General features: G+C 42.4%; 1 protein-coding gene across 6 annotated transcripts in view; it reads right to left on the bottom strand.

The window, feature by feature from the left end:
- dennd6b (DENN/MADD domain containing 6B) overlaps nt 1-27,618 on the bottom strand; it is an 88,189-nt gene that overhangs the window by 44,685 nt on the left and 15,886 nt on the right. For all 6 annotated transcript variants that reach the window (XR_005462323.1, XR_005462322.1, XM_038811629.1 and 3 more), the window contains exons 4-7: nt 27,144-27,256; nt 23,073-23,153; nt 13,065-13,170; nt 1,259-1,338 (exon numbers count right to left, since the gene is read on the bottom strand). Coding sequence is in view for 4 of the 6 variants with exons in the window: in XM_038811629.1 (XP_038667557.1) it covers nt 1,259-1,338; nt 13,065-13,170; nt 23,073-23,153; nt 27,144-27,256 (380 nt within the window). In the remaining 2 variants the exon portion in view is untranslated. The remainder of the gene's footprint in view (nt 1-1,258; nt 1,339-13,064; nt 13,171-23,072; nt 23,154-27,143; nt 27,257-27,618) is intronic.

Raw genomic sequence — 27,618 nt, 5'->3', positions numbered from 1 at the left:
CTTCTGGGTCATGTACGCGCCTGTCCGAGCACCGTACAATTGTGGCTATGTATAAAACCAAGGATTTACAAAAGTTTTCAAATTTATAATTGGAAACTTTTCTTAAAAATAAATTTAGAGTACCCAATTCATTTTTTCCAATTAAGGGGCAATTTGGCATGGCCAATCCACCTAAACTGCACATCTTTTGGGTTGTGGGGGTGAACCCCACGCAAACCCGTGGAGAATGTGCAAACTCCACACGGACAGTGGCCCTTGGCCAGGATCAAACCTGGGACCTCGGCGCCCTGAGGCAGCAGTGCTAACCACTGCACCGCCCATAATTGGAAACTTTTAAACAAGTTCACCGATCTGTAATCACAAGGAAAATCTCATTGTTCAATATTGTTATGTCCTTCAGTTCTCTTTTTCCGCACAAGTATTTCTACTTGCCCTCCCAAATGTTCACAAAATCCCCAATTTAAAAAGGATTCATTGCAGTATTTTATCTTTTACACTTGATTTACAGGACAGTACACTGATGAGGGTAAGTTAAACACAGAATAGGATTGATAGTATTGGCAAGCAGCCACATTATAAATTTGATGCATTTATTTAACGCCCAGAGTATCTCCTTATTGAAATAGAAGTTTGGACTACACCTTTAATCCAGGAATATTATGTGGATCTGAGTATAGCATAGACTCTATGAAAGTCTATGCTATACTCAGATATTCTTCTTGAGCATCTTATACCAACAAATTCTGACTGCCATGTTGTATTACAAAACAGATAACGAAAACACTGAATCTCTGACAAGGAGCCAAGCACTATTTAGTCAAGTTGGAAACAACATCAAATGGTCAGAGCAGAGGATACAGATTCGTGATCTTGTGGGCAGTGTGCGGTATCTAAACAACTGCACCGAGAGGATGGCTCTAAATCTGAGTTTGCAAATGGCAAAGAGGAGAAAGAAGAGATATTAGAAATGCTGCAATATAGGCCAATGTAAATTCCTAAAGAAGTTTCTATATACAGGGTCCCAGCAGGGAAGCTGGGTTAAAATAATATTCTTTCAACTCTGGAGTTCAATTTCACCCGAGAAAAATGGAATCTGTTTCACGTCTCGGGGAAGAAGAAATTACATGATTTGCAGTCTACTTATTCCACAACAACTCTTTAACTGAGTTTTATGTCCCAAACGACAGCGAGGCATCTGGTTTTCTTCTCAACAAAACTCCAAACATCCCACGCATTTGAAATTTCTGCCCATTCGTACCTGAATGACCACCCCCATCACAGGCAGGCTGAGCAATTTTCCAGGGACTGGTGCTGGCCACTGGTCTACCTCATTACAAACTGCAACAAAAAAAATAGATATATTCAGAATTCATAAATTGAAAGTAATCTTCTGCAACTATTTTCTTCAAGTATTACCTTTTCCCAAACTTGTTCCACTTTAATGTCTAATATCCCAAAGAATAAAATTGCAAGTCTTTGAATGGGACTTGTGCCCTCAAATGGCATGCAAGAGCAACTATTCCAAGTCACCATTGTGCAACTGTGCTAACCACTGTGCTACTGTGATGCCCCTAAATACTTAAAGGGATAACATTTGTAAGGCTATGGGGAAAGGACAGTTGAATGGGCAAATTGGACAGCTCTTTCAAAGAACCGGCATAGCCACAATGGGGAAAATGGCCTTCTTTTGTGAAGTATCATTCCAAGATTCTATACTTTCCTCCATCCACCACATCAACCAAGTGGAAACGGATCAAAACCTTTGGGAAAACCTCAAGTAATGTTTGCAGAAACTATGTTTATAAGCTTCTGCAATGTACAATACTTTTGCAGAGAAGACTCAAACTGGAAAGGATTTTATTCCCCTCAATGCTGAAAAAGTACAACTGTTTTGGGTGGTAGAAGAAAATTGTTACCTTGTCCCTTGTTGCCGAGGGAGTGGTTCAGATAAATCCTGGAGAATGGCAACATTCTGGGGCACACCCACGGTATGGAAGCAGTAAGGAGGGCCTTGCCATATAAAGCAGGATCTCACTGTTGGCACTGGCAAGAACTTCCCAGTGATCACGAACGCTAGGGGAGTTCTTTAAAGGTTGAGGCTAGCAGGACAAGATTGAGAAGAGGGAAAGTCTCAGCTCATCGAGAAATTACAGCTGGCCCCAGGTGTGAGAACATCAATATGTGGGAGCTTATGGAGAAAGAGATGTGCAGAACTGGTGGACTGCCAATAACGAGCAAAAATGGCACAAAAAGGCATATGCCTAAAAAAAGCTTCCGTTCAATAAAGCCCCAAGAAAAGGTCATGGTCTGTCTGCAGTAGGATGCGGGGATGGAATTTGATTGAGTAATGATAACAGAATAGAATAGAGTACAATATAGAATATCCACAGTGCAGAAGAGAACCATTCAGCTCAACGAGTCTGCACCAACCCTCTGAAAGAGCATCTTACCTGGGCCCACACCTCCGCCCTATTCCCATAACCCACCTAACTTGCATATCTTTGGACTGTGGGAGGAAACCCATGTTCATGGAGAAAACCCATGTAGACATGGGGAGAATGTACAAACGCCACACAGACAGTAGGCTGGACCTCCGATCCCCCAGGCGCATGTTTCTCAACAGCATGGCATTCGCTGGTGGTGGGATTCTATCTTCCCCACGCTTGTCAATGGGATTTCCCATTGAAACTGCTACACTGAGGAAAAACCTGCTAGTGTGGTGCGGAAAAAGTGAATCGCAAAAGCTGGAGAATTTCGGCCAGTTAACTATCACAGTATTCTGTCTGTTTAACGTCCTGTCAAATTAAACATTTTACAAACTGAACTAATGCCCATTGTTCTTGCAGGTAGTTTAAACCAGTGCCTGGGGGTGGGACGGTAGATGGGAAGAATGAGCTTAAAGTAATTTGGTCTGTAAAAATCCAGTCAATGAATCTATGCAACCAATTATTTTTCCAATTAAGGGGCAATTTAGTGTGGCCAATCCACCTACCCTGCACATCTTTGGGTTGTGGGGGTGAAACCCACGCAGACACAGGGAGAATATGTAAACTCCACACAGACAGTGACCAGGGGCCGAGATCAAACCCGGGTCCTCAGTGCCGTAGACAGCAGTGCTAACCACTGCGCCACCCCTCTTTGTCAAAGTCAATCAATGTTGTCCTCCTTCCATGGTCAATGCAGTATGCAGAACTGGACACACTACTCCAAAAGACAGAATCTATTTGATTAGAAATATGCCACCAAATTGTGTGAAGCAGGTAAAGAAGAAAATTTGGAGGCAAATTTCAAAACTTAAGAGTAATGACAAATACGGGACAAGGAACAAATAAAAGTGGAGATACTCAACTGCAGTGAATATCTATGAGAGAAACTGTACAAACTCACAGTAAATGGCTGAACCCTTAGGAGGACTGACATACAGAGGGAAATGGGCATTCAGACCCATAGATCCATGACAGTGGAAATGCAGGTGGATAAGGTGATCAAGGCGGCATACGGCAACCGTGCCTTCATCGGCCGTAACATTGAGTATAAGAGTTGGCAGGTCATGTTACAGGTTTTTCAAAATAAATTTAGAGTACCCATTTCTTTTTTTCCAATTAAGGGACAATTTAGCATGGCCACACCACCTACCCTGCATATCTTTGGGTTGTGGGTGCGAGACCCACGCAGATACAGAAGACTGTGCAAACTCCACACAGACAGTGATCCGGGGCCGGGATTGAACCGGGTCTTCAGTGCCGTGTGTTAGCAATGCTAACCACTGCGCCACCATGCCGCCCAGGTCATGTTACAGTTGTATAAAACTTTAGTACGGCCACATTTGGAATATTGCGTGCAGTTCTGGTCGCCACACTACCAGAAGGGCGTTAATTCTTTGGAGAGTGTGCAAAGAAGGTTTACCAGAATGTTACCTGGTTTAGAGAGTGTTAGCTAAGAGGAGAGATTGAATAAAATTGAATTGTTTTTGTTGGAAAGCCCAAGAGGCTATGGGGAGACCTGATTGAGGTTTACAATTACAAGAGGTATAGACAGGATGATGTATCTCTCCATTCACCTGAAGAAGGAGCAGTGCTCTGAAAGCTCGTGTTTGAAACAAACCTGTTGGACTTTAACCTGGTGTTGTAAGACTTCTTAATGTGCTCACCCCAGTCCAACGCCGGCATCTCCACATCAATCACAAGGGGGCATAGGTTCAGAGTGAGAGGGAAGAAGTTTAGGAGAGATGTGTGGTGAAAGTTTTTCACGCAGAGGGTGGTGGAAGCAGGCACAATAGCAATATTTAAGATCTATCTTGATAGACGTATGAATGGGTGGGGAAAGAAGGGGTACAGATTGTTTGGGCAATACATCGTAGGTCTAAGTAAGGAATCTGGATCTGCGCAGGTTTGGTGGGCCTAAGTGCCTGTTCCTGTGCTGTAATGTTCTTTGTTCACACGACACTATAGGCTCTAACAAAATTTCTGTTCAAGGGAGAAAATGATATACCAGTCTAAAGTTGAGAGTGGAGAAGTCTCTGAACTGGAAGCATAGCAATACATGAGACCAAGAAAGACCAGCACAGTACGATTGGGTCTGTCCCAGTTTCTGGAAAATATCATATCTCTCTTACAAACATTTTCAATCAGTATTTAATCAACACTCCCAAAATGCTGATAGTGTTCCATATATCTACTGCCCTGTGTGCATTTATTAAATCCAAGTCCTTTCACCCTCCCTATTCAAAGTTTGAAGCAATGTCCTCTTGTGCAATCTGTCACCATATTAAGTATATTGATTTTTTAAAATCTTGTTTATCTTGCCCTGGAGGATTTTGATCAATTAGAAAAACATGGGCGAATTAAAATCAGCACAAATTTCTGGTCTGATATATCTAGCAGCTCCTGCAGGAATAACATTGTATTGATAACATGTGAGTGTATGTTGTGTAAAGGGATTTTCAAAAGCTACTTACACTGCCTGGAATGCTTATTGATAAATACATAGCAGGTATGTCCGCATCTGAGAAAAGACAATATAAAACATTGCGGTGTATCCTTCATCAGAACAAAATATGCTGAATGACTCACTGTTGATTTCCAGCATATTCTGTTATTTTAGCACAGATAGGGAGCTTTCTAAAGAACAAAATATAGAGTGTAGTTTTATTTTGGATAACATCCTTTCGGAAACTTAATATCCATACTCTCGAATTCTGGAAACTTAGAATTCAGGCAAGGAGGGTGTGACACAGGAAAGCTGATCAAAAGCAACACCATGACAAGTAAGCGCTCAACCAGAGAGAAAAAAGACTTTTTAAAATACATAAAAAGCTAATGGTAGTGGAATTCTAAGAGGGATGGTTACCATTTACTGGCTTGCAACAAAAAGATCCAAATGATACGGAGACAAAAGGAACTTGAAGAATTATATGTTGTAAGGGCCCTTCCTGTTGATTCCCTTACTTCCCATTTATTTTATTTTGCCATTATCATTTTTGATCTACGGATGTTTAATGGACATATATCTTTTCAGTCGAGCAGAGGAAGTGAAGAACTCAGTTACGAAATAGTACACCATGCTAGCTTTCGAATAACAGAACTCAGACTTTTATGGCACCCAAGTGATTGGAGGGTCTCAGTTTGAATGGTTGGATCATGTCCAATTAATTAGCTAAACTCTCTCTCTACAGCCATCTGAAACAAAGACACTTATCCTTTTACTTTCATCATTATTTTACACCTCTCTTTTCCCCTCTGCACTTGTTTGACTGTCATGTGCATAATGTATACAGAGGGCGTATATGTATATATAGGGCGAAGGGGTGAGTTGGGGGGGATTAGGAATTAGATAATTGTTAACCAGTTATATTATTGTTATTCATAAAAATTGTGGGCAGCACAATGGTGCAGAGGATGGGGACCCAGCAAAGCTGGAAAAGAAGAAGGAACTACAGGCAAGCTTTAGCCGACTATCTACAGGAAGGTGGTGGGCCAACTGAGGCGAGCAAGGGGTGCAGTTTACAAACATGGAGATAAGGCAGGGCATCTGTTAGCAGTTCAGCTCCGGAGGGAGGCAGCGGCAAGGGAAATTGTACAGGTGAGGGGTAGGGCAGGGAAGTTGGTGGTGGCGTGGATCTGATTAACAAGGTTTTTGAGGAATTTTATGAGAGGCTATACAGGTCAGAGCTACCCGAGGGTGATCGTGAGATGCAGGAATTTCTAGATGGGTTGGAGTACCCGAGGTTAGGGGAGGGGGACAGAGCTACATTAAAAGGAGCGATAGGGTAGCAGGAGATAAAGGATTGGGAGGATGCAGTCGGGGAAGGTGGCAGGGCTGGATGGGTTTCCGGTGGAATATTATAAAAAATTCAAGGATATGCTGGCACCCCTGATGATGGGATTGTTTGAAGAGGCGATAGAGAAGGGGGTGTTGCCACAAACCCAAGAGATTGGAGGGTCTCAGTTTGAATGGTTGGATCGTGTCCAATGAATTGGCTAAACTCTCTCTCTCTCTCTCTCTCTCTCTCCCCCTGTTGCTAAAAAAAGATACGGATCCGACAGAGTGTGGGTCGTATAGGCCCATATCACTTCTGAATGTGGATGCAAAAATATTGGCGAAGTTACTGGCTGGTAGGCTGGAGGAGTGCCTCCCAAAGGTGATAGGTGAAGATCAGACGGGGTTCATGAGAGGGAGATAGCTCTTTTCAAGAGGCAGCACGGTAGCATTGTGGATAGCACAAATGCTTCACAGCTCCAGGGTCCCAGGTTCGAATCCCGGCTTGGGTCGCTGTCTGTGTGGAGTCTGCATATTCTCCCCGTGTGTGCGTGGGCTTCCTCCGGGTGCTCCGGTTTCCTCCCACAGTCCAAAGATGTGCAGGTTAGGTGGATTGGCCGTGATAAATTGCCCTTAGGGTCCAAATTGCCCTTAGTGTTAGGTGGGGTTACTGGGTTATGGGGATAGGGTGGAAGTATGGGCTTGGGTAGGGTGCTCTTTCCAAGAGCCAGTGCAGACCCGATGGGCCGAATGGCCTCCTTCTGCACTGTAAATTCTATGAATACAAACATTAGACGGGTATTGAACGTCATTATGGCACCAGCAGAGGGGAAGGAAACTGAGGTGGTTGTGGCATTGGACGAGAAGGCGTTCGACTGGGTAGAATGGGGTACTTGATGGCAGTTTTGAAGCGGTTTGGGATTGGACCAAGATTTGTGGATTGGCTAAAGCTACTATACAAGGAGCCGAGGGAGAGTGTCCGCACAAACAACATCGGCTCGAGATATGAGCCGTTGGCCATCGCATTAAGAAGTTCGGGGATATGGAAAAGAATAGTGTGGGGAGGGGAAGATAGAGCATAGGGTGTCTTATATTCCGACGACTCGCTGTTATACGTGTCGGAACAGAGTGGGTCGATAGGGGGAATATTGGAGCTGCTTCGAGTGTTTGGGTCTTTCTCGGGGTACAAGCTGAACTTGGACAAGAGTGAGTATTTTGTGGTATCTCAGCCGGGTGTGGGGGGAGGGGGGGGGGGGGCCGCAGGTACAACATTTCTAGTTTGGTGGGGAGATTGAAAGCGGATCTGGCAAGGTGGAATGGTCTCCCTCAGTCACTGGCGGGTCGGGCACAGGCGGTTAAAATGAACGCGTTGCCACAATTTCTGTTTATTTTTCAATGCCTGCCGATTTTCCTGGCATATGGGGAGGGAAGGTGGCCAGAGTTAGAAAGGTGCTACTACAGCGGGGAAGGCAGGCAGGGGGTTTGGGTCTTCCGAACCTGATATATTACTACAGGGCAACGAATGTGGAGAAGGTGTGGAGCTGGGTAAGGAGGTGTTGATTCCCAGTGGGTCAGAATGGAGGAGAGTTTCTGTAGGAGGTCAGGATTGAAAGCACTAGCAACAGCGCCACTCCCGATAGCCCTGGGGAAGTACTGAGAGAGTCCGGTAATAATAGCTTCATTGAAAATTTGGAGGCAGTTCCGCCAACACTTTGGTTGGGGGCAGGGTCAAGGGAAATGCCGATTCGAGGGAACCACAGATTTGAGGCAGGGAGGTGGGATGGAAATTTTCGGAAAAGGGAGGAGAAGGGGATTGTTTCTTAGGAGTCGGTTTGCAGGATTTTAGGAGCTGGAAGCGAAGTATGGGCTAGAGCAGGGGGAAATGTTTAGATATATGTAGGTTTGAGATTTTGCTGGAAAGGAGATACAGAACTTCACGGAGGAGCCGGCCTCCACATTGCTGGAGGAGGTGCTGACGACAGGGGGACTGGAGAAGGGGGTTGTGTCAGCGGTCTACGGAGCTATTTTGGAGAAGACACCACTGGAAGGGATCAAAGCAAAGTGGGAGGAAGAGTTGGGAGAGGATATGGAGGAGCGGTTCTGATGTGAGATGCTCCAAAGGGTGAATGCCTCCACCTTGTGAGAGGTTGGGGCTGATACAACTGAAGGTGGTATACAGAGTGCACCTCACGAGGGCAAGGATGAGCCGATTCTTCGAAGGAATAGAAGATGTGTGTGAACATTGAGCGCAGGGGGGAGAGATGGGTGTTAATGGGGGCAGTGGGGGATTCCTGATTCCTTTTTGTCAGTTGTTTATGTGAACATGTGGGTGAATGTTTTGGGTTTGGTGGGAGGATGAGATCGTTGTTATTGATATGGGGATTGACATATTTGTTACTGATTATTGTTTATTGTTGGTAGGTGTAAATTGGGGAGAAAATGTGAAAAAGGAGAATAAACAAATATGTTTTTAAAAATTTAAACATTCACTTCCTCCAGTACCAGTTGCACGATGGCAGCAGTGTGTACCATCTCAAGATGTAATGCAGCAACTTGCCAAGCTTCCCTCAACATCAGATTCCAAACCTACAAACTTATAATGTCAAAAAGAACAAGAGCAGTATGGAATCACCACCACCGGCAAGCTCTATCCAAGTCACACATCATCCTGACTTGGAAACATACTGCCATTCCTTCACTGTCATTCCTCAGATACCTAGAACTCCCTTCCCAACGACTCTGTACATTGACTATGTGGATTTTAGTGGTACAAAACTGCGGCTCAGCACCACCATGGACAATTAAGGATGACTAACAAATGCTGGCCTTACCAATGATGTTCACATCCAATAAACAAATACAAATAAATTGTACAAAATGCTCCATCTAATTTGTAAAGGTTCAACACGACTTGATTTTTGTATTGAACTGTATTGTTATACAGATGAGAATCAAGGGGCGGCGGTGGTCTAGTGGTATTGTCAGTGGACTAGTAAACCAGAGACCCAGAGTAATGCTCGGAGGATCCAGGTTCAAATCCCACCACTGCAGATGGTGAAATGTGAATTCAATAAAACTCTGAAATGAAAAGTCTAACGATGACCATGAAACCATTGTTGATTATCGTAAAAACCCATCTGGTTCACTCATGTCCATTCGGGAAAGAAATCTGTCATCCTTACCTGGTCTGCCCAACATGTGGTTCCAGACCTATAGCAATGTGGTTGACTCTTAGCTGCCCCCTCAAGGGCAATTAGGGATGGCACAGCCTGCGACACCCACATCCCATGAACAAATATTTTTTAAAACGCCTTCTTAACCACCTTATCTTCTTGCATTGCCACCTTCAAAGATTTGAGAGTGTCTATCCACGTCTGTCTGTTCTTGCCCCCACTCAGATTAGTATCATCCCCATCAGTGCTTCTCAAAGTGTGGTACGCGTACTGGTGCCGGTACGCGAGCCATCGTCTGCCGGTACTTGGAGTGTTTCCAGAAAAGAAAGAGACAGTAATCCTGGATTGGCTTGTTTCGCTCACCGGTCCCTGGCACATTGAAAAAAAAACTGCCGGTACGCCACATCAGATAGTTTGAGATGCACTGATCTAGATTACATTGCCACCTTCCATGACCTCATGTTTGAGAGTGGTGGGGTAGCAACTGGCTGGATTAGATTTGTCCATTTTTGTGGACAAGGTGTAGTAGCCGGGCAGATGGCAATATTGTAGATGCATTGGAACAGTTTTCTTCTGGCCTATTTCTTCAAGGCTATTTCTGGAGCACAACTCTTCTGTGGGGCTGTTGCTTTTTTTGTATCCAGTGCCTTCATCCATTTCTTGATCAACTGCAAGTAATATTAAGTTAGCTGAAGTCTGGCATCCATTATGCTGGAAACCTCAGGAGGAAGCAGAGGTTGATCAGCCACTCAGCACTCCAGGTTGAGGATAGCTACAAGTGGTTTAGTCTTGCGTCTGCACTTGGTACTAGGTTCCCCCATCATTGAGTATAGGGTGTTTGTGGAGCCCCCTCCTCCACTGGTCATTTAATTGCACTGCCATTCACAATTGGATGTGACAGGAATGGAGAGCATTAATCCGATCCTTTGGCCACATGCTGCTTCCACTGGGAAATTCTGGGAACCACCCTCTCAGACGGATGTCAAGACCTTTGACAGAGGACAAAAGTAGTTTACCAGGATGATACCAGAGATTAGGAACTTGAAACTGGGATTGTTTTCCTGGAACACAGAGGATCAAGAGGATACCTAAAAGATATATTTAGAATTCCACAGGATTTTGATAATATAGAGGAAGTATGTCCTCTGGTAAATGGGTCAGTAGCCAGTAGCCACAGTAGTCACAAATTTAAAATAGCTGATAAAAGAACTAGAAGAGAAACTGGGGGTTACGATTTGGAAAGCACCACCTGAAAGTTCCTTCGTAACTTTTACAAAGCAATGGGACACGTAATCAAGGAGGTCTAATTTGCAGTATTATAAGGGAAAATGCTGACATGAGGGACTAAATTAGTCAGCTATTGAAAAGAGTAACATAGGCATGGTGGGCCAATAGTTTATGGGTGCCACGGTTCTATGACTCTAAATTGTAATGGAAAAGTTAGAATTGTAAACAAAAACTTGCCTGAACAGAAAATATGCTAGTGTCTGAAAATGTTCAAAAACTATACATGCCTCCACCCAGTGACTAAATTGTGCAATTACAATGTGACAAGTGTACATCAGCAGCTTCCTTAAGAGATGTGAACACAAGGAATTTAGAATGGCAAAGTTGGCATAAAACTGTAACAATAGAGTGATAATAGGAAAAATGGTTTTGTAGATGAGAAATGTTCACAGTTGAGATTTTTACTAGATTAAAAACTTCAAGAATGCAGATGATCCAAAGGTAGGAGGAGAGACAAATAATAAAGAATACAAAGCTGGAGTCCTGTGGTGGTAGTCATGCTGAAGATTTGGAGGCAATTCCGGCAGCACTTCAAGTTGAGGGCATGCTCAAGGGTGATGCCGATAAGAGAGAACCATGGGTTTGAGCCAGGGAGGATGGATGCGAGAAGAGAGGGGTGATGGAGATGAAGGATTTGTTTTTGGAGGGGCAGCTCGCAAGCTTGGAGGAGTTGGGGTGAGGTTTGGGCTCCAGCGTGAGGAGGGCTTCTGATACCTGCAGGTGTGTAAATTCACGAGCAAGGTCTTCCCGAACTTTCCGGTGGCACCGTCCGCTTCTTTGCTTGAAGTGGTGCTTTCGGTGATGGGGCTGGAAGGTGGGGGTCATTTCAGCATTTTATGGTAGGATCATGAAGGAGAATTAAGGTGCCCATGGAAGGGATTAATGCCAAGTGGGAGAAGGAGCTGGGAATAACTATGGAGATGGGATTATGGTGCCAGGTGCTGCAGAGAGTTAATGCCTCAACATCATGCATGAGGCTGATTCAATTAAAAGCGGTGCCATGAGGCAGCACGGTGGTTAGCATTACTACCTCATGGCGCTGAGGTCACTGTCCGTGTGGAGTTTGCACATTCTCCCCGTGTTTGTGTGGATTTCGCCCCCACAACCCAAAGATGTGCAGGGTACGTGGATTGGCCACACGAAATTGGCACTTAATTGGAAAAATGAATTGGGAACTCTAAAAAAAATTTAAAAACAAAGGCGAGGATGAGTCGGTTGTTTGAGGGGGTGGAGGATAGCTGCGAGCGGCGTGGGAGGGGCCCAGAATGTTCACATGTTCTGGTCTTTCCCAAAGTTGGAGAAATTTTAGGGATCGTTTCTTAGCACCTTCTTAGCAGACTATATGAGTGGGCAAAGCTATGGCAGATGACGTTCAATATAGAGAATTGTGAAATAAAAATACTTCAATGTTTTTTACCCCCACAACCCAAAAAGATGAGGACAGGTGAATTGGACACGCTAAATTGCCCCTTAATTGGAAGAAATGAATTGGGTACTCTAAATTTATTTAAAAAAAAGAAATAAACACTTCAAGACCGACAAATAGTTAAGATTTCTTAAATGGCAGGAAACTAGAAACTGTGGAGGAACAAAGGATTTGGCTGCCCATGAGCACAGGGAAAAGTTAAAAAAAAGGTATAATCAGAAAGATGATCTTTAGGCGCAGTTGTTAGCACTGCTGCCTCATGGTGCCGAGGTCCCAGGTTCAATACCGGCTCTGGGCCACTCTCCGTGTGGAGTTTGCACATTCTCCCCGTGCTTGCGTGGGTTTTGCCCCCACAACCCAAAGATGTGCAGGGGGGGTGGATTAGCCAAGCTAAATTGACAATTAATTGGAAAAATGATTGGGTACACTAAATTTAAAAAGAAAAATTACCTTTATCTTAAGGGGGCTGGAATTAAAAAATGCTAAAGTTATGCTTCAGTTGTATAGAGCCTTGTCCAGGCTCCATCTGGAGTACTGTGTTCAAATTGGCAGTGTGCCTTCAGAAGGATATATTGCCTTTAGAGGGATGAAGGATTGAGGAGTGCATATTCCCCTGAATGGTACCAGGGTTTAAAGGGTTAAATTATGAAGACTGTTGCAAAAATTTGATTCAGGTGGAATTTAGGTATGTTCCTGCAGAGAAAAGAAATTGACGGTTTTGTTGAGAAGGTTGGCCTTGTGATCTTAATGGTTTTTACAGTTTCCAAAAAGTTATTTACCCCAAATACTTAAATGGGGCATGTGAATTTTCTAAGACCAGATGTAGCGTAGTCTCCTGGAAGGGCCGACACCTTAATTTTATGTGGATATTCTAAGTCTATGGTTTGTCATAATTGTCACATTCCTGGAAATGTTCTAACCTGCTTCTAGACAAGGCTCCAGTTTCTCAAAGTATTCAGGTGCGACCAGTTGCAGCAGAGAATGGAAGAGGTTCACAAAAGGAAGCCGAGAAATCAGCACCAGTGACTGGAGGGGAAAAAAACCAGAAAGAAGCCCATTATGATGCAAGTCAAAACTTGATCAAGTTTTTATGACTTATTTTTATGAAATCTAGCTTCCTACGTTGTGTGCAGTATCTTTTTAAACATCAGATGGCACAGGTTCCGGTCTAACAATCAGCTGCTATGCTTTACTTAATGCCTGTTAGAAGATGGATTATCAACAGAAGTGTTGACCTTCACATGATCCGCCTTTGATGTGAGTGGTATTGTTGTACTTTGGGTAAGGCTGGCTGCCGCTGGCTGCACTCACACCTACCAATCAGAAAAATTAACCTAAAATGGAACAATTGCAATCATGATAGCACCTCTCAGCTCAATGACTTTTACCAGAAAACAGCAGCAGCAACATCACTGAGGATTCACATTGCTTCTAAATTCCTTCAAGAACATGCCATCCAGACATGTGCATACATCTTGTTGCCAGAGCAGAACCTTGGAATTCATGACCTAATGCCATGACAAAGACTGCACTGATTTAAGATGGTGGCCCATCATCACCTTCCATGACACCTTCCAGGAGTAACCACGGACAAGCAATAAAGATGACCTTACCAACACCATCGACATAGCGAGAATAAATTTATAACATCAACAAATTTAATTCAGAAATGAATTTAAAAAGAAAACTGAACCTAAAATTGGCAGTGGCTGTAAATCTTGCATTCATTTCATTCTCCATTGCAAGAATTGTAATGGGGAAATCGCCCAGCTGTGTCCACAAGAAACAGGACAAATCCAATCCTATCAATTATCACCCCATCAGTCTACTTACTCTCGATCATCAGTAAAGTGATGGATGGGGTCATCAAACAGCACCTACTCAGTAATAACCTGCTCACTGACACCCAGTTTGAGTTCTGCCAGGGTCACTCAGCTCCTAACCTCATTACAACCTTGGTTCGAACATGGGCAAAAGAACAGAGCTTCAGAAGTGAGGCAAGAGTGACTGCCCTTGACATCAAGGCAGCATTTGTCAGAATATGGTAACAAAACTGGAGTAAATGGGAATCAGGGGGAAAACCCTCCACTGGTTGGAGTAATACCTGAAACAAAGGTTCAAAGTAAATCATCTCAGTTCGAGGACATCACTGCAGGAGTTCCTCAGGGTGGTGTCCTTGACTCAATCATCTTCAGCTGCTTCATCAATGACCTTCCTTCCACCAGAAGGTAAGAGGTGGGGATGTTCGCTGAAGACTGCACAATGTTCAGCATGATTCGCCACTCCTCAGATGCTGAAGCAGTCCATCTCCAAATGCAGCAAGATCTAGACAATATCAAGGCTTGGGCTGACTATTGGCAGGTACCTTTCGTGCCACACAAGTGCCAGGCAAGTGCCAGACATTGACAATCTCCAACAAAAGAGGATGTAGCCATTGCACCCTTGACATTCAATGACTCACCATTGGTGAGTCCCTCACTAACTTTTATTTTAAAATTTAGAGTACCCAAATCAATTTTTCCTATTAAGGGCCAATCCACCTACCCTGCAAATCTTTGGACTGTGGGGGCGAAACCCACGCAAACACGGGGAGAATACGCAAACTCCACACTGACATTGACCCAGAACTGGGATCTAACCTGGGACCTCGGCGCCTTGAGGCAGCAGTGCTAATCATTGTGCCACCATGTTGTCCCCTCACTATCAATATCCTGGGGATTACCATTGTCCAGAAGCTGAACTGGACTGGTCATATAATAATAATAAGGGCAGCACGGTGGCACAGTGGTTAGCATTGCTGCCTACGGCGTTGAGGATCCGGGATCGAATCCCGGCCCTGGGTCACTGTCCGTGTGGAGTTTGCACATTCTCCCCGTGTTTGCGTGGGTTTCGCCCCCACAACTCAAAGATGTGCAGGATAGGTGGATTGGCCACGCTAAATTGCCCCTTAATTGGAAAAAATGAATTGGGCACTCTAAATTTAATAAAAATAAAATATTATAATAATAAAAATAATTGCTTATTGTCACAAATAGGCTTCAATGAAGTTACTGTGAAAAGCCCCTAGTCGGCACATTCCGGCGCCTGTTCAGGGAGGCTGGTAAATATTGTGGCGACAAGAGCAGGTCAAAGGCTAGGAATCCTCCTGACCTCCTGACTCCCAAAGCATGTCCACTATTTACAAGTTGTAAGTCAGGGGTGTGATAACATGCTCTCCACTTGCCTGGATGAGTGCAGCTCCAACAACACTCAAGAAGCTTAACACCAGCCCGCTTGATTGCTACCCCTTCCACAAACATTCAATCCCTCCACCACTAACAAACAATGGCAGCAGTGTGCACTATCTACAAGATGCACTGCATGAATTCATCAAGGTTACCCTCCAAGTTACACCCCATCCTGACTTAGAAATAGATTGCAGTCCTTCATGGTCACTCGGTCCAAATCCTGGAATTTCCCCAACAGCACTGGGTGTACCAATACCTCAGGGACTGCAGTGGTTCAAAAAGGTAGCTCACCACAACTTTTTTCAAAGACAATTAAGGACGAGTAATAAATGCCAGCCTAGTCAGCGAAACCAAAAAATGTTGCTTTTTTAAAAATGCTGCCATTTTATATATTCAAGTCACAAAGAAAGCAGATGTCAGTGCAGGATGCTTTAGGTTAGGGCAATCTTTGAAATTACAGAATAACATTCTGCAGGAGCATTTTTAAACTGCAGTTATCAAAATATTTCTTTGGGCCTACAATATTTTCTAATGATTAATTGTAAAGTACAGTTCTCACTTTCAGCCCTTAACTGGTTAACAAGATATTTCTACTCAATCCATTCAATTGGAAGTTACCGACTCATCGGTAAGTTGCCAAAGAAAATGGTACATTTTCAACAGAATAAAATGTCAATGTTATTAATGGAATATTTAATAGGCTACCACTTGAGCTACTTGTTTCTCTACTTGCAAGACTTGCTTTACAATTTGGACTTCCCAGAAAGAGAAAATCGTGAGGCAGTGTAAATTTCAAATGTATTAAAATGACAAATGAATAACCTGTAGTGAAGACCAGCAATGTCAGTAAAATCTCAGAAGAAGACGTTAATCATAAGAAACATGGCACTGTGGAGCTGGTGCCTGCTGGGGGGCAAAGACACTGAAGTAATGGTATTAGCAATCCTATAATGGGACAGATGATTTTCACAAAATCCCAAATGGCATACCAGATCTCAAACACCAGGTAAGGGATGTAATCGAGTGGGTGCAAATGATTATGGATTTTTAAACACATTTAAAAAAATAAATTTAAGAGTACACAATTATTTTCTTCCAATTAGGGGCAATTTAGTATGACCAAGCCGCCTACTTTGCACAACTTTGGGTTGTAGGGGTGATGCCCACGCAGACATGGGGAAAATGTGCAAAATCCTCACAGACAGCGACCCGGGGACGGGATCGAACCCGGGTCCTCAACGCTATGAGGCAGCAATGCTAACCACTGCGCCGCCCCCAACAAACAATTATGGATAAAGGGAAATTAACACAATTTGTGGTTTACAATGGAACTAATAACTGAGGAAACAACATAATTCAGGTCCGACAAAAGGACTTACAGGAATTAGATGATAGACTAAGTGAGAGGCCTCAGGGCAGTAATCTCAGATCTACTGCAAGTGCCACGACAGTTTAAGAATGGTATGAAAACGGAGCCACCTTAAATCAAAGCATTGGCACTTCCAGGATTATGTCCTTGCTCAGCTCGAAGATCCAAGGCATGTCTGTGGTACTTACCTGCATGTCAGATCATTAACCTGATCAATCGGTGATCAACAGCCACTTACCACCAAGACATCGCACTGTCCAAAGGTCTAAGAGGAAGAAGATCGATGCCTCAGCCCTAAAGCAGCCAAACTGAAGAGGAGAATTCCAAGTGCGGCTCATGGCCAATCTCGAAAATCTTCATACATTCAACTCAATTTCAGAACAGCTGTAATAGACGCCCGTGCCTAGATCATTGAGTTTGTTAATCATCCTCACCAGGACTGATTCAATTAAAGCAATGATGGAATATGCGATCTCTTAGAATAAAAATGAGCAGCTTTCATTGCCTTACAGTACAACCCAAGATCGCAAGTCAAGGCAGCCGCATTATAATAGCTCAAGGCTGACACCGAAAGACAAAACTGGAAGATAAAGCACAATGTCATGGGAGCAGATAGCATACTGGTATTGTCACCGACTAGCAATCCAGGGACCCAAGTTAATGCTCTGGGGAATTAGGTTAACTCTCACCACAGCAGATGGCCAAATTTGACTGTAATAAAAACCTGGAATTAAAAGTCTAAAGATCACCATCAATTGTTGTAAAAATCCATCTTGTTCACTAATGTTCTTGAGGGAATGAAATCTGCCATCCTTACCTGGCCTGGCCTAGATGTGGTTGACTCAAATGTCCTCTGAAATGACCTTGCAAGTCTCTCAGTTCAAGAGCAATTAGGGATCGGCAACAAATATTGACCTTGCTAACGATGCCCACACCCCATGAAATAATTAAAGAGAAAGCCCGAGAGATTCAATAATATGCTCATTATCATGACAATATCTACAGGCAATGATCAAACGGACAAGATCCCTTTTGCTCAGAGGATAGTGTTTCTCTTCTTAAAGAAAATAATGATGACATTTGCTGGAAAGAACATTTTCAACAACTCTCAACCATGAATCTCCAGTTGCAGCTGGTAGTCTCCAGGTTATTCCCCCATACTCCATGGTAGATTCCGTGGGTGAACTATCATTGGTGGGAGAGCAATAAAATGGATGAACAGCAGCAAAGCCTGCAACTCTGATGGTATTTCACACACCCCACCCACCCATTCACTCACTCACTAACATCACTTCCATGCCAAAATTAAACTGACAACATAGATATACATAATCCACAGTTTGCAATGACTGCTGTGTCATTGCCAACCTGATTTGCAAGCCACTCAAAACCTCTTAAATACTGCATAAAAATAAACTTGGCATGTACCTGAATATTGACAAAACCAAATTCCCATTAACCCACAACTGGTCAAGGGCAGCACGGTGGCCGAGTGGTTAGCACAACCGCCTCACGGCGCTGAGGTCCCAGGTTCGATCCCGGCTCTGGGTCACTGTCCGTGTGGAGTTTGCACATTCTCCCCATGTCTGCGTGGGTTTCACCCCGTGGGTTTCACCCCCACAACCCAAAAATGTGCAGAGTAGGTGGATTGGCCATGCTAAATTGCCCCTTAATTGGAAAAAATAATTGGGTAATCTAAAATTTAAAAAAAAAAACCCACAACTGGTCAGCCAAATATTTCACCTCTCATATTTGTTCAAGGAGAGACTCTGAAATATGTTGAGCACTTCCCATACCTTAGCAGCCATCGCTTTCAGAAGGCCATCAATAACTAGGAGATCCAACACTGGATCAGCTATGCTCAGCCTTGTATAACCTATGGCAATGAGTGTTTGACAACAAAGACATTCCCAAGTCAGCAATAGAATGTACAGAACAGCAATCATCACATGCTAATTTAGAAAGCCTTTCGGGATGCATTAGAGAAATCCAACCTTTTTACTTTACATTAATTTTGCCCCAAAGTTTCTTTGGATAATTATTATTTAGGGCACTGTTACAACTGCCTTTTTCGAATTTGTCTGTGCATCTCTTCCTGTATCAACTTTCTCATATTTACTGATAATAATAAGTAATCATGGAGTTGGGCCGAACTTAAGGAGATTCTCTGGTTCCAATTTATCTGGGTATTTGCTGGAAAGATTAATTGCAGTTGGGACCTCATGTGGCTTGCAGCTCACTAAGAGAGAGTCCAAAGGTTAGCTAGGCTTGCACTGTAGGTAGAGCAACAAAACTAGCTTCATTATTCGCCATTCAATACGTGGGTGAGGATTAAAGCAGAAATTTTCCTGAATTGCACAAAGTATGGTGGCAGGTGTTAAAAAAGACGTTTTACCCTCCAGCTACAAGAATGATTTTTTATCCTGTATCGTCTGCTTCCTGCATCATTATTTATGCAGGCACAGGAAACACACCGTATTCCTGGCATGCTGCCTCAGAATCACCCATCACACAGTTTCCTTTCCATTTCCTCATCCAGGTGCCATATTTAAACTGCAGCCATTCCTACAGTTCTCAATGCTTGCAGGCCAGCTTGGAGCCTGCTCCAGTGAAGACATGGCCCTGAAAGTCAAGAAGAGTTCAGTGACCCTTCCCTGGAATTACTTTTGGATGGCCATCATGATGTTCTCTTCCCCTTGTCTGGCTGCAGGAGATCCAGTAATCGCACCACCCCAGCTTGGGAAGCCACTGCAGTGGTGGTCAGTGTCAACACTGCACAGAAGAGGTTGGCCATTCAGTGCAGAAAGAGGATAAATGATCTCATTTGTGCCACCAAGGAAGGCAACCACCTTCACGCTCTAAACTCGAACACCCACAAGGTTATCACACATTCACTGGCAACTCACTCACTGCCAATTCAAGGGACATCATTCACTCTCTCACACACAGCTCCATCTAGTCTCATCCCCTCTGGAGACAGCTTCCTCAGTCCTCACCATCTTGAGGCCACTTGCACAGATCAACATGTACCCCCATACATTCCCTGGAATATATCCCTTCTGCAAATAAGACAGCTGTCGAAAAGCCACCCTGTCTTGCTGCTGGGCTGGTAGCAGAGACCTTCCCAGGAGTTCGCCTACAAGCGAAGTGGTGCTGTCTGCGAGGCCTGGCACTGATGACCGCAGGTGCCACCCGAAGCAAGGTAGACAAATGAACCTCAAAGTTTTGAGCTAAGTTCAGGTCGCCAGGTGCCCATCACTGACGTACCATTATGAAACATGTCAGCATACAATCACACGGTGAGCTACTGATCCAGCTTGGAGTGGTAATTCCGGAAAGCAGTGCTTATAATGAGATGATAAAGTATTGCTGTGTGGCAGTGGGAAACTCGGCCTGCCATTGATGGATGAAGTGGTTTCACGACAACGTGAAACCAGTTTTTTTGATGTCTTGATATTTTCCGCTCCTGCACATATAAAGTGTAAAGTCACCATAGTCCCAGGTTGCCAGAGGCTGCATTCCCCTTTGAGGGGGAGAACTGGCTGGTGGTGATTTAACCTGAGGATTACCACACCTCCAGCGAGGGGCAAGGTTGAGAAGGTGGGGCCTTCAAGATTAACCTGAGCTGGTACCGGAATTTAACCCGAGCTGCTGGTCTCACTCTGCATTACAAACTAGCTGTCCAGCCAACAGAGCTAAACTGGCCCACTTTGGCCCATGACACCACCACAAACAGTTGTAGAAAACCCAGTCTTAACCTCAATTTGAATTTTGTGATAGAACAGAAGTTGGAAGATTGCCTAATTTAATGCCAATAGAATGTACATTGAGCCTCAAGAGTCTTGCAGCAAAAAAAGGTAATCAGCAGAAGTAGTTGGGAAGTATTAAAGACGTCATCAGAACAAGGGACTGAGGCATCCAGAGTCAAGACACAGCAAATGAAAGCTTTACCTCCGAGAACAGCAGTAGCCAAGGAGAATTCTCTAAAGGACAGTGGCATTCTTATGGGTGGTCTCTACAGAAGTAAATAACTTAAAAATTAGTGTGCCTTATCATAAAATTCTTGGGGGAAGAGGTAAAGTGCATATCACGCATAATTATAAACCATATTGTTAAGTTAGTGGTGCTCGTTTTGTTCAATCTTTTATAAGCAATTCATTTTGTGCTTTGTTTTCAAAAAAAGTGAAATCTTGTGGCATAGTTCTATTGGATAAATCAAGGCATTTAGATTTCTATTTAAACGTTGACAGTCTCAAACTGGATCATAGCAAGTGTGGCAAGTAGATTGGAGAATATGTAGGTAAAGTGACTAAAACATAATTAGGCTCAATATAAAAACAGTTTTTCCAAAAACACCTACTTCTACATCCATCAGATCTCCCACTGGAAGACTATAGGAAAGATGTGACTGCATTAGAAAGGGTGCAGAGAAGATTCTCCAGAATACTGCCTGGGCTGGAGCATTTGAGCTATAAAGAGTGGTTGGATAAGCTGGGGTCTGATATTGTTTTCCATAGAGCAGAGAAGGCTGGGGAGAAAAGACCTCATCGAGGTGTATGCAAAATTATGTGGAACATTGATAGGGTAGGTATGAGGAAACCTTTCCCCTTAGTAGAGGGGTCAGTAACCAGGGGCATGAATTTAAGGTAAGAGACAGGAGATTCAGAGGGAATTTGAGGAAAAACTTTTTCACCCAGAGGGTGGTGGAAATTTGGAACTCACTATCTGAAAGGGTGATAGAGGCAGGAGCCTTCAATATTCAAGACAAATTTAGATAAGCACTTGAAATGTCATAGCATACAAGGCCACGGACCAAGTGCTGGAAAATGGAATTGCAATAAATTGGTGTGTGATGGCCAGCACAGACATGAAGAGCCAAAGGGCCTCTTTCTATGCTGTAAAACTCTATGACTCTGCAACTACGCACGATGTATAATGTCTCTTGTAAATTAAAGCTTTCATGACACATGTTGTTGCTTGCTGAGTCCAGCCAAGCCCCTCCACAGGCATGACTCTGTGACTGTCATAGAAGATCTCTGCACTGCATCTCAATTGCTAATGTTCACTTTCTTCCAAAAATTGTTCATTATCAATTGGAAAACCTGTTGTGCAGAATCCATTATATAGGACAATTGTAACGGTGCTATGTCTTTTCGTCCGACGTCATTTCGTCCAACGACACTTCGTCCACGTCTTTTGGTCCAACGTCTTTTTGTCCGCCCGTCTTTTGGTCCAACGTCACTTCGTCCAATTATCCAATTACAAATAGTTTAATTTAGTTTTTCAATGTTACTGCTCAAGGATCCTCTCCACCTATTTCGCCTCTTGAGGTTGAGTTCTGCATTTGTGCTGCTTGATCTCCAGACATTATTAAGATAAGCTGCAGGATATTCAGCCATGTATGCTCCAGCGTGATGAGAGCCATTGTATCTGATGGAATATTTGATAATTTCAGACCTGTAATGTCAGAACCCACTGCCAACCAGAGGTTTTAATCACTCGACGAAAATAGAGTTTAAATCTGCTTCTTTCAGAACTGCACTCATTGTCTAAATCCAATTAGACTCCCACTTATATCTGTGTCTGTCGGAATTGTAGAATATCAAATCATCTTGTCCTCTCCCCATTATTCTCTCTCGGGTACAGTTCTGGAAATCTAACTTTTAGGGAATTTCGGGAATTTACAATTTACATCAATTTTAAGTAATTTCGGGAATTTTAAGTAATTAGTAAACTTTTAGATTTTTTAACTGCATTTTTAGACTTTTTAACTTTTTAACTGCATTTTTCAACTTGCATTTTATCAATTACTTGCATTTTATCAATTACTTGCATTTTATCAATTAAATGGTTTTATACAGAGTTAATTTGTAATTGGATAATTGGACGAAGTGACGTTGGACCAAAAGACGGGCGGACAAAAAGACGTTGAACCAAAAGACGTGGACGAAGTGTCGTTGGACGAAGTGACGTCGGACGAAAAGACGCGACACGAATTGTAGCTACATTCCTGTATACATGTATAGGAATATGTATATGAACCTATCAAGGCTGAATGTTTGCAATCTTCTAGGTGTTACGGCATAATCAATACACTTTTTAAAAGGTTTCCTGTTATTATTCAGTCAGGCAGACTGTTAATCTGAGCACAAGGTTTCTTCTCTCCAATTCAATAAGACAGTCCAACAAATCACAGAATTTGCTGTCTTTCTTCCCTCAATTATCTGTTTAATAAGGCAGGCTAACTTCTCAACTTTAATGTTTTTGTCAAATTGTTGACACTGATCTATGCACAAACAAATCCGGTTCATATTGTAAGCAAGACAGGTTACCTTTTGAAAATACCCTCGTTTAACTGTACTATCTTTGACTTGTCGGAAGTAGACAAATCCATAATAATGTGCTCGATCCCGCTGAAAAAAATAATTTGAATGGGTTAACATACAAAACATGTCACAGGATCACAAAATCGTATAGCACAGAAGGGTGCCATTCAGCCCTTCTATGTTTGTTTCTTTCATCAATTTAGGGTGCATTAACTCCAGATAAGATGACAACTTATAGTAATGCATTGTATTACATTTTCTCTATCAATCATCCCTGTTCATAACTTTATTTCCTCTTTTAGTGTAATCTTCACATCATGTGCTTCCTTTGTGAATGCGGATGAAAAGTATCTGTACTCAATTAACACTTTAACCATGTCCCCTGCCTCTATGTGAAGATTTTTCTTTGGGTCCTTAATAGGTCCAACCTCCTCCCGTTTGAACCATTTACCATGTACATGAAATATTTTAGGTTCAAATTAGGTTCAAATTAATGTTGTCTGCTAATCTTTTTTCATGACCTGCCATTGTCTCCCATATAAACATTCTCAATTCCTTCCTGTTTATTAACTGAATCTTGCTGCAAGCATTTGTCACAAGCCTGTGTTTTCTGTCTTGTTTTAACTTTTATTTCCTGTATCATCCAGGAATATGCCTAGTAATGAAAACAGTGCTAGGAATACTTAACAGTTATGACAGATCACTAGAAAGAGAAAAACAGAGTAAAGAACTTTGTTCCCCGAATGTCTCCCATTGATCCATTACTACTTTGCCATTGAATCACCTTTTCCAATCTAAGCTGCCAAGTCCATTCTTAAATTGCTGAAATTAGCAAATTCTAGTTATGTATCTTTAGCGTTGATATTTTCTGGTCTCGTCGCATAATTATTTTAAACTGAATTATGATGTGGTCACTGTTAGATGATTTCCTACTTCATTTCCCAAAACCAGGTCCAACACCGCTTCCTTCCCTGTCCTGATGAAAGGTCATTAAGCTGAAACGCTAACCGTTTTTCTCTCTATAGATCTGCCAGGCCCGTTAAATATACTCAGCACTTCCTGTTTTTATTACTGGTGGTTTCCTTGTTGGTCTGGAGATATATCGATCGAGAATGTTTTCCTGTACACATATCAGAAACTCTTCTCTTTTTCTAATCTTAGTAACATGTTTTTCCAGCTCATGTTAGGGCAATTACAGTAAAGGTCTCTTAATAATACTTCTCTATTTTCATTACATGCCTTTGAGCATTGGCATTACATGCCAGGGGCTGGTTTAGCTCACCAGGCTAAATCGCTGGCTTTTAAAGCAGACTAAGCAGGCCAGCATACGGTTCAATTCCCGTTCGAGCCTCCCCGGACAGGCGCCGGAATGTGGCGGCTAGGGGCTTTTCACAGTAACTTCATTGAAGCCTACTCGTGACAATAAGCGATTTTCATTTCATTTCATTTTTCATTTTCATTTGAAATTTGCCAACAAATTTGCTTATCTATCCCCTTCTCACTGTTGGAATCTCTAGGTTTAAAACAACTCAGAAAATAAACAGCTCCTCTATTCCTTAGCTGAACCCAATTAGATTCAGCCCTTGAACTATCTGGTATTATACCTTTTCAAGTTAGAACTGTAATCTCTTTAAATCAATACCCTCACGTCCATTTCCTTTTTCCTTTCTTTATCGCTTCTGAATACTTGGGAACATTGAATATTTTAAAAACCTATTCCTCCCTTGTTTAAGCCATGTCCCTATTAATAAAACCATGTCGCAATCCCCCAGTGGCAATCTGTGCCTACAGCCCATCAACCTAGTTACACAGCCAACATCGGTGTACATACAATTTAATAACTCCTTTGTTACTTCTGCTACTTCCCTCAATCAAATTTTGGGAAATTTCTAATTGTATTGCTATTTACATCTCTGTCCTCCAACACCAAGGAGGCATTGTAATATTCAGGAACCGTAATTAGCTGTTATAAAAACACTTGTTTGTACCCCTAATTATCAAATCCAGTTTGACTACTGCATTTCTACTCTTTCTATTTCCCAAATGCAGTCAAATCTTTCAATGCTGCCGAGCACCTAATTTAAGTCACTCCTACAACTCTTGGCACCTAAAACCGTGCTCTGAATTCTCACTTTCACCAACTTCTTGTTGTCAATCGGTTTAGCAAGCCATTCCATTTAGTAGATTCTCCCAGCTTTTTGCACACCTAAGAAATGGGAAACATCCAGGAACCAGCAACTAGAGCATAAACAGGTTGAATATAAAAACAAAAAAAGCCAATTTGAGATGATTAAAACGGTAAATAGTCCAAGTCAATTGTAAAGAAAAACTGACAAATGAGTAACTTTTCCAAGTTCACAAAACACATTTCTACACATGATGCAACAAAAGGTGCAGCTCTTTGGATAAGGAAATAAACTAAAATTAAAATGACATTTAAAATGGAGGCAATAACAAATCCAGGAGGAACAGGAAAAAGCCAAATGTAGAAGGTGAATACTAAAAGAGAAATAATGGATATTATAAGAACATAAATACTCAAATAATAGTTTTAAAAAAGGATAGGTCCAATTAAAGATCATTATCAAGTCAGTGATGAAGGGTCATTAATTTATAGCTGCTACCAAAAGAATGCGGGAAATGGGAGAAATGTCTTCACAGAGCAGGTAGTTGGAGGATGATGGGCTGCTTGTCATAGGGAGAAGATAAAATAAACTCCATTGCAGCTTGAAAGGAAAGGTTGGAGATATTTGTAGCAGAAGTGGATACCATGGTACAGAGAATGCATCAGACAGGGAGACCAATTTTTGGATTGTTCTAGCAAACAGACACAACAGACTCAACGTGCTGAATCATCCACTTTATGCTGCAAATTTCTATAATTCTAGGAGTTTAAAATTATTAGGTGTTTTGATAGGCTAAATTCGGATAATCTATTTCCGTTGAATAAGTCCATAAATTGGAGCATACATTTAAGATCACCACCAAAATATCAAAGGGAGAGTTTAGGAGAACCTTTAGAGAAATTATTTTTACTCAGAACATTGCTAAAGCATGAGCACTCTACCACAAACTTAGAAAAACATCCCAAATTACTTCACAAAGGGGTCATCAGAAAAATGTACAAAGTCAAAGGAGATAGTCGGTGGTGATCAAAAATTCAGTCAGAGGAGATCCTAAAGGACTGTGAGGTAGAGTATTAGAAAAGGAATTCCAGAGGCCAAGGTAGTTCAAGGTACAACCACCAAACGTGGGACAGAAGCAGGGATAAAATTCAGAAGAATGGATAGGTTCAGGTGAAATATGTCGTTGCAATACAATAATCTTTATTAGTGTCGCAAGTAGGCTTATATTAACAGTGCAATAAAGTTACAGAATTAAGGAGCAAAGATATGGCAGATTAAGAAGAAATACATAAATACTCTTTGAAAAAAATTGAAAGAATATGTAAAAAGAGTAGGCAAATTAGAATTGGATCAACTGGAAATAGCGAACTAGCATTTATTTTTATCAGGAGAGGTGGAAGGAAGATAGGAGAAATGTGTATAATAAATAACAATGCATAATAAGTAGATATTACAAGTAACCACCTCAAAGTTGTCTTTAAACTTTGAGGAATAATGTACGGGTCTGGGTTTCAAGTACTTCATTCTGAACAATGTTTCTGCACTAGAACTGGTAGTATAGCGCATGATCATTCTGAACTGTGAAAGTGCATGCTTTAACATTTATTTTGACTGGCCAATAGGAGATTTTAGCTTTATTTTATTTTGTTATTTTTTATAAATTTAGAGTACCCAATTATTTTGTTTTCCAATTAGGGGGCAATTTAGCATGGTCAATCCATCTAACCTGCACATCTTTGAGTTGTGGAGGTGAAACCCACGCAGACACGGGGAGAATGTGCAAACTCCACACAGGCAGTGACCCAGGGCCGGGATTCGAACCCAGGTCCTCAGTGCCACAGTCCCAGTGCTAACCACTGCATCACGTGCCACCCGAGATTTTAGCTTTATAGTTGTTGATAAATTGATTAATAAAGTGTTACATTTGTGTAGGGTTAACTCCGAAACACACCTGAAGAACAACTGGAGCATCTCGATTGTACGTCTCTTCATCTCCATTCATGGATAGCTTGTGCCCCATTGTCTGTCGAATTCGAAAACTAAACTGTGTGTCTCCAAGACAGCCTACAGCAATAACAAAAACAGCTTGCATTCATATATTACCTATTTGATAAAACGCATCCCAGAGTGCTTGAAAATTGAGATACACTACGACGTAGATATTGAACCATAGAAACAGAGCTTAGTAGAATAATCAAAGGCATTCCACAGTAAAGAACTATGGCTTTGCTACCAATTACAAGGGTAAGTGATGAGATGGGAGTACACAAAGGGGCAATGTCTGAGGCCTGGAGAGTGCAGGAGGGAATAGCCTTGAGTTTGCAGAAAAAAGGTGACACCAATAAAAGAAAGAGTTGAAAACAAGAATGTAACGTAGGAAGCAGGGAGCCACTTTTGGGTGGAACAGGATATCATAGAATCCCTAC

This window comes from Scyliorhinus canicula, chromosome 11 (genome assembly GCF_902713615.1).
Source record: "Scyliorhinus canicula chromosome 11, sScyCan1.1, whole genome shotgun sequence".
Classification (NCBI taxonomy): domain Eukaryota; kingdom Metazoa; phylum Chordata; class Chondrichthyes; order Carcharhiniformes; family Scyliorhinidae; genus Scyliorhinus; species Scyliorhinus canicula.
The sequence above is the reverse complement of the archived record's forward strand: the minus strand, read 5'-3'. Positions and strand labels throughout refer to the sequence as shown.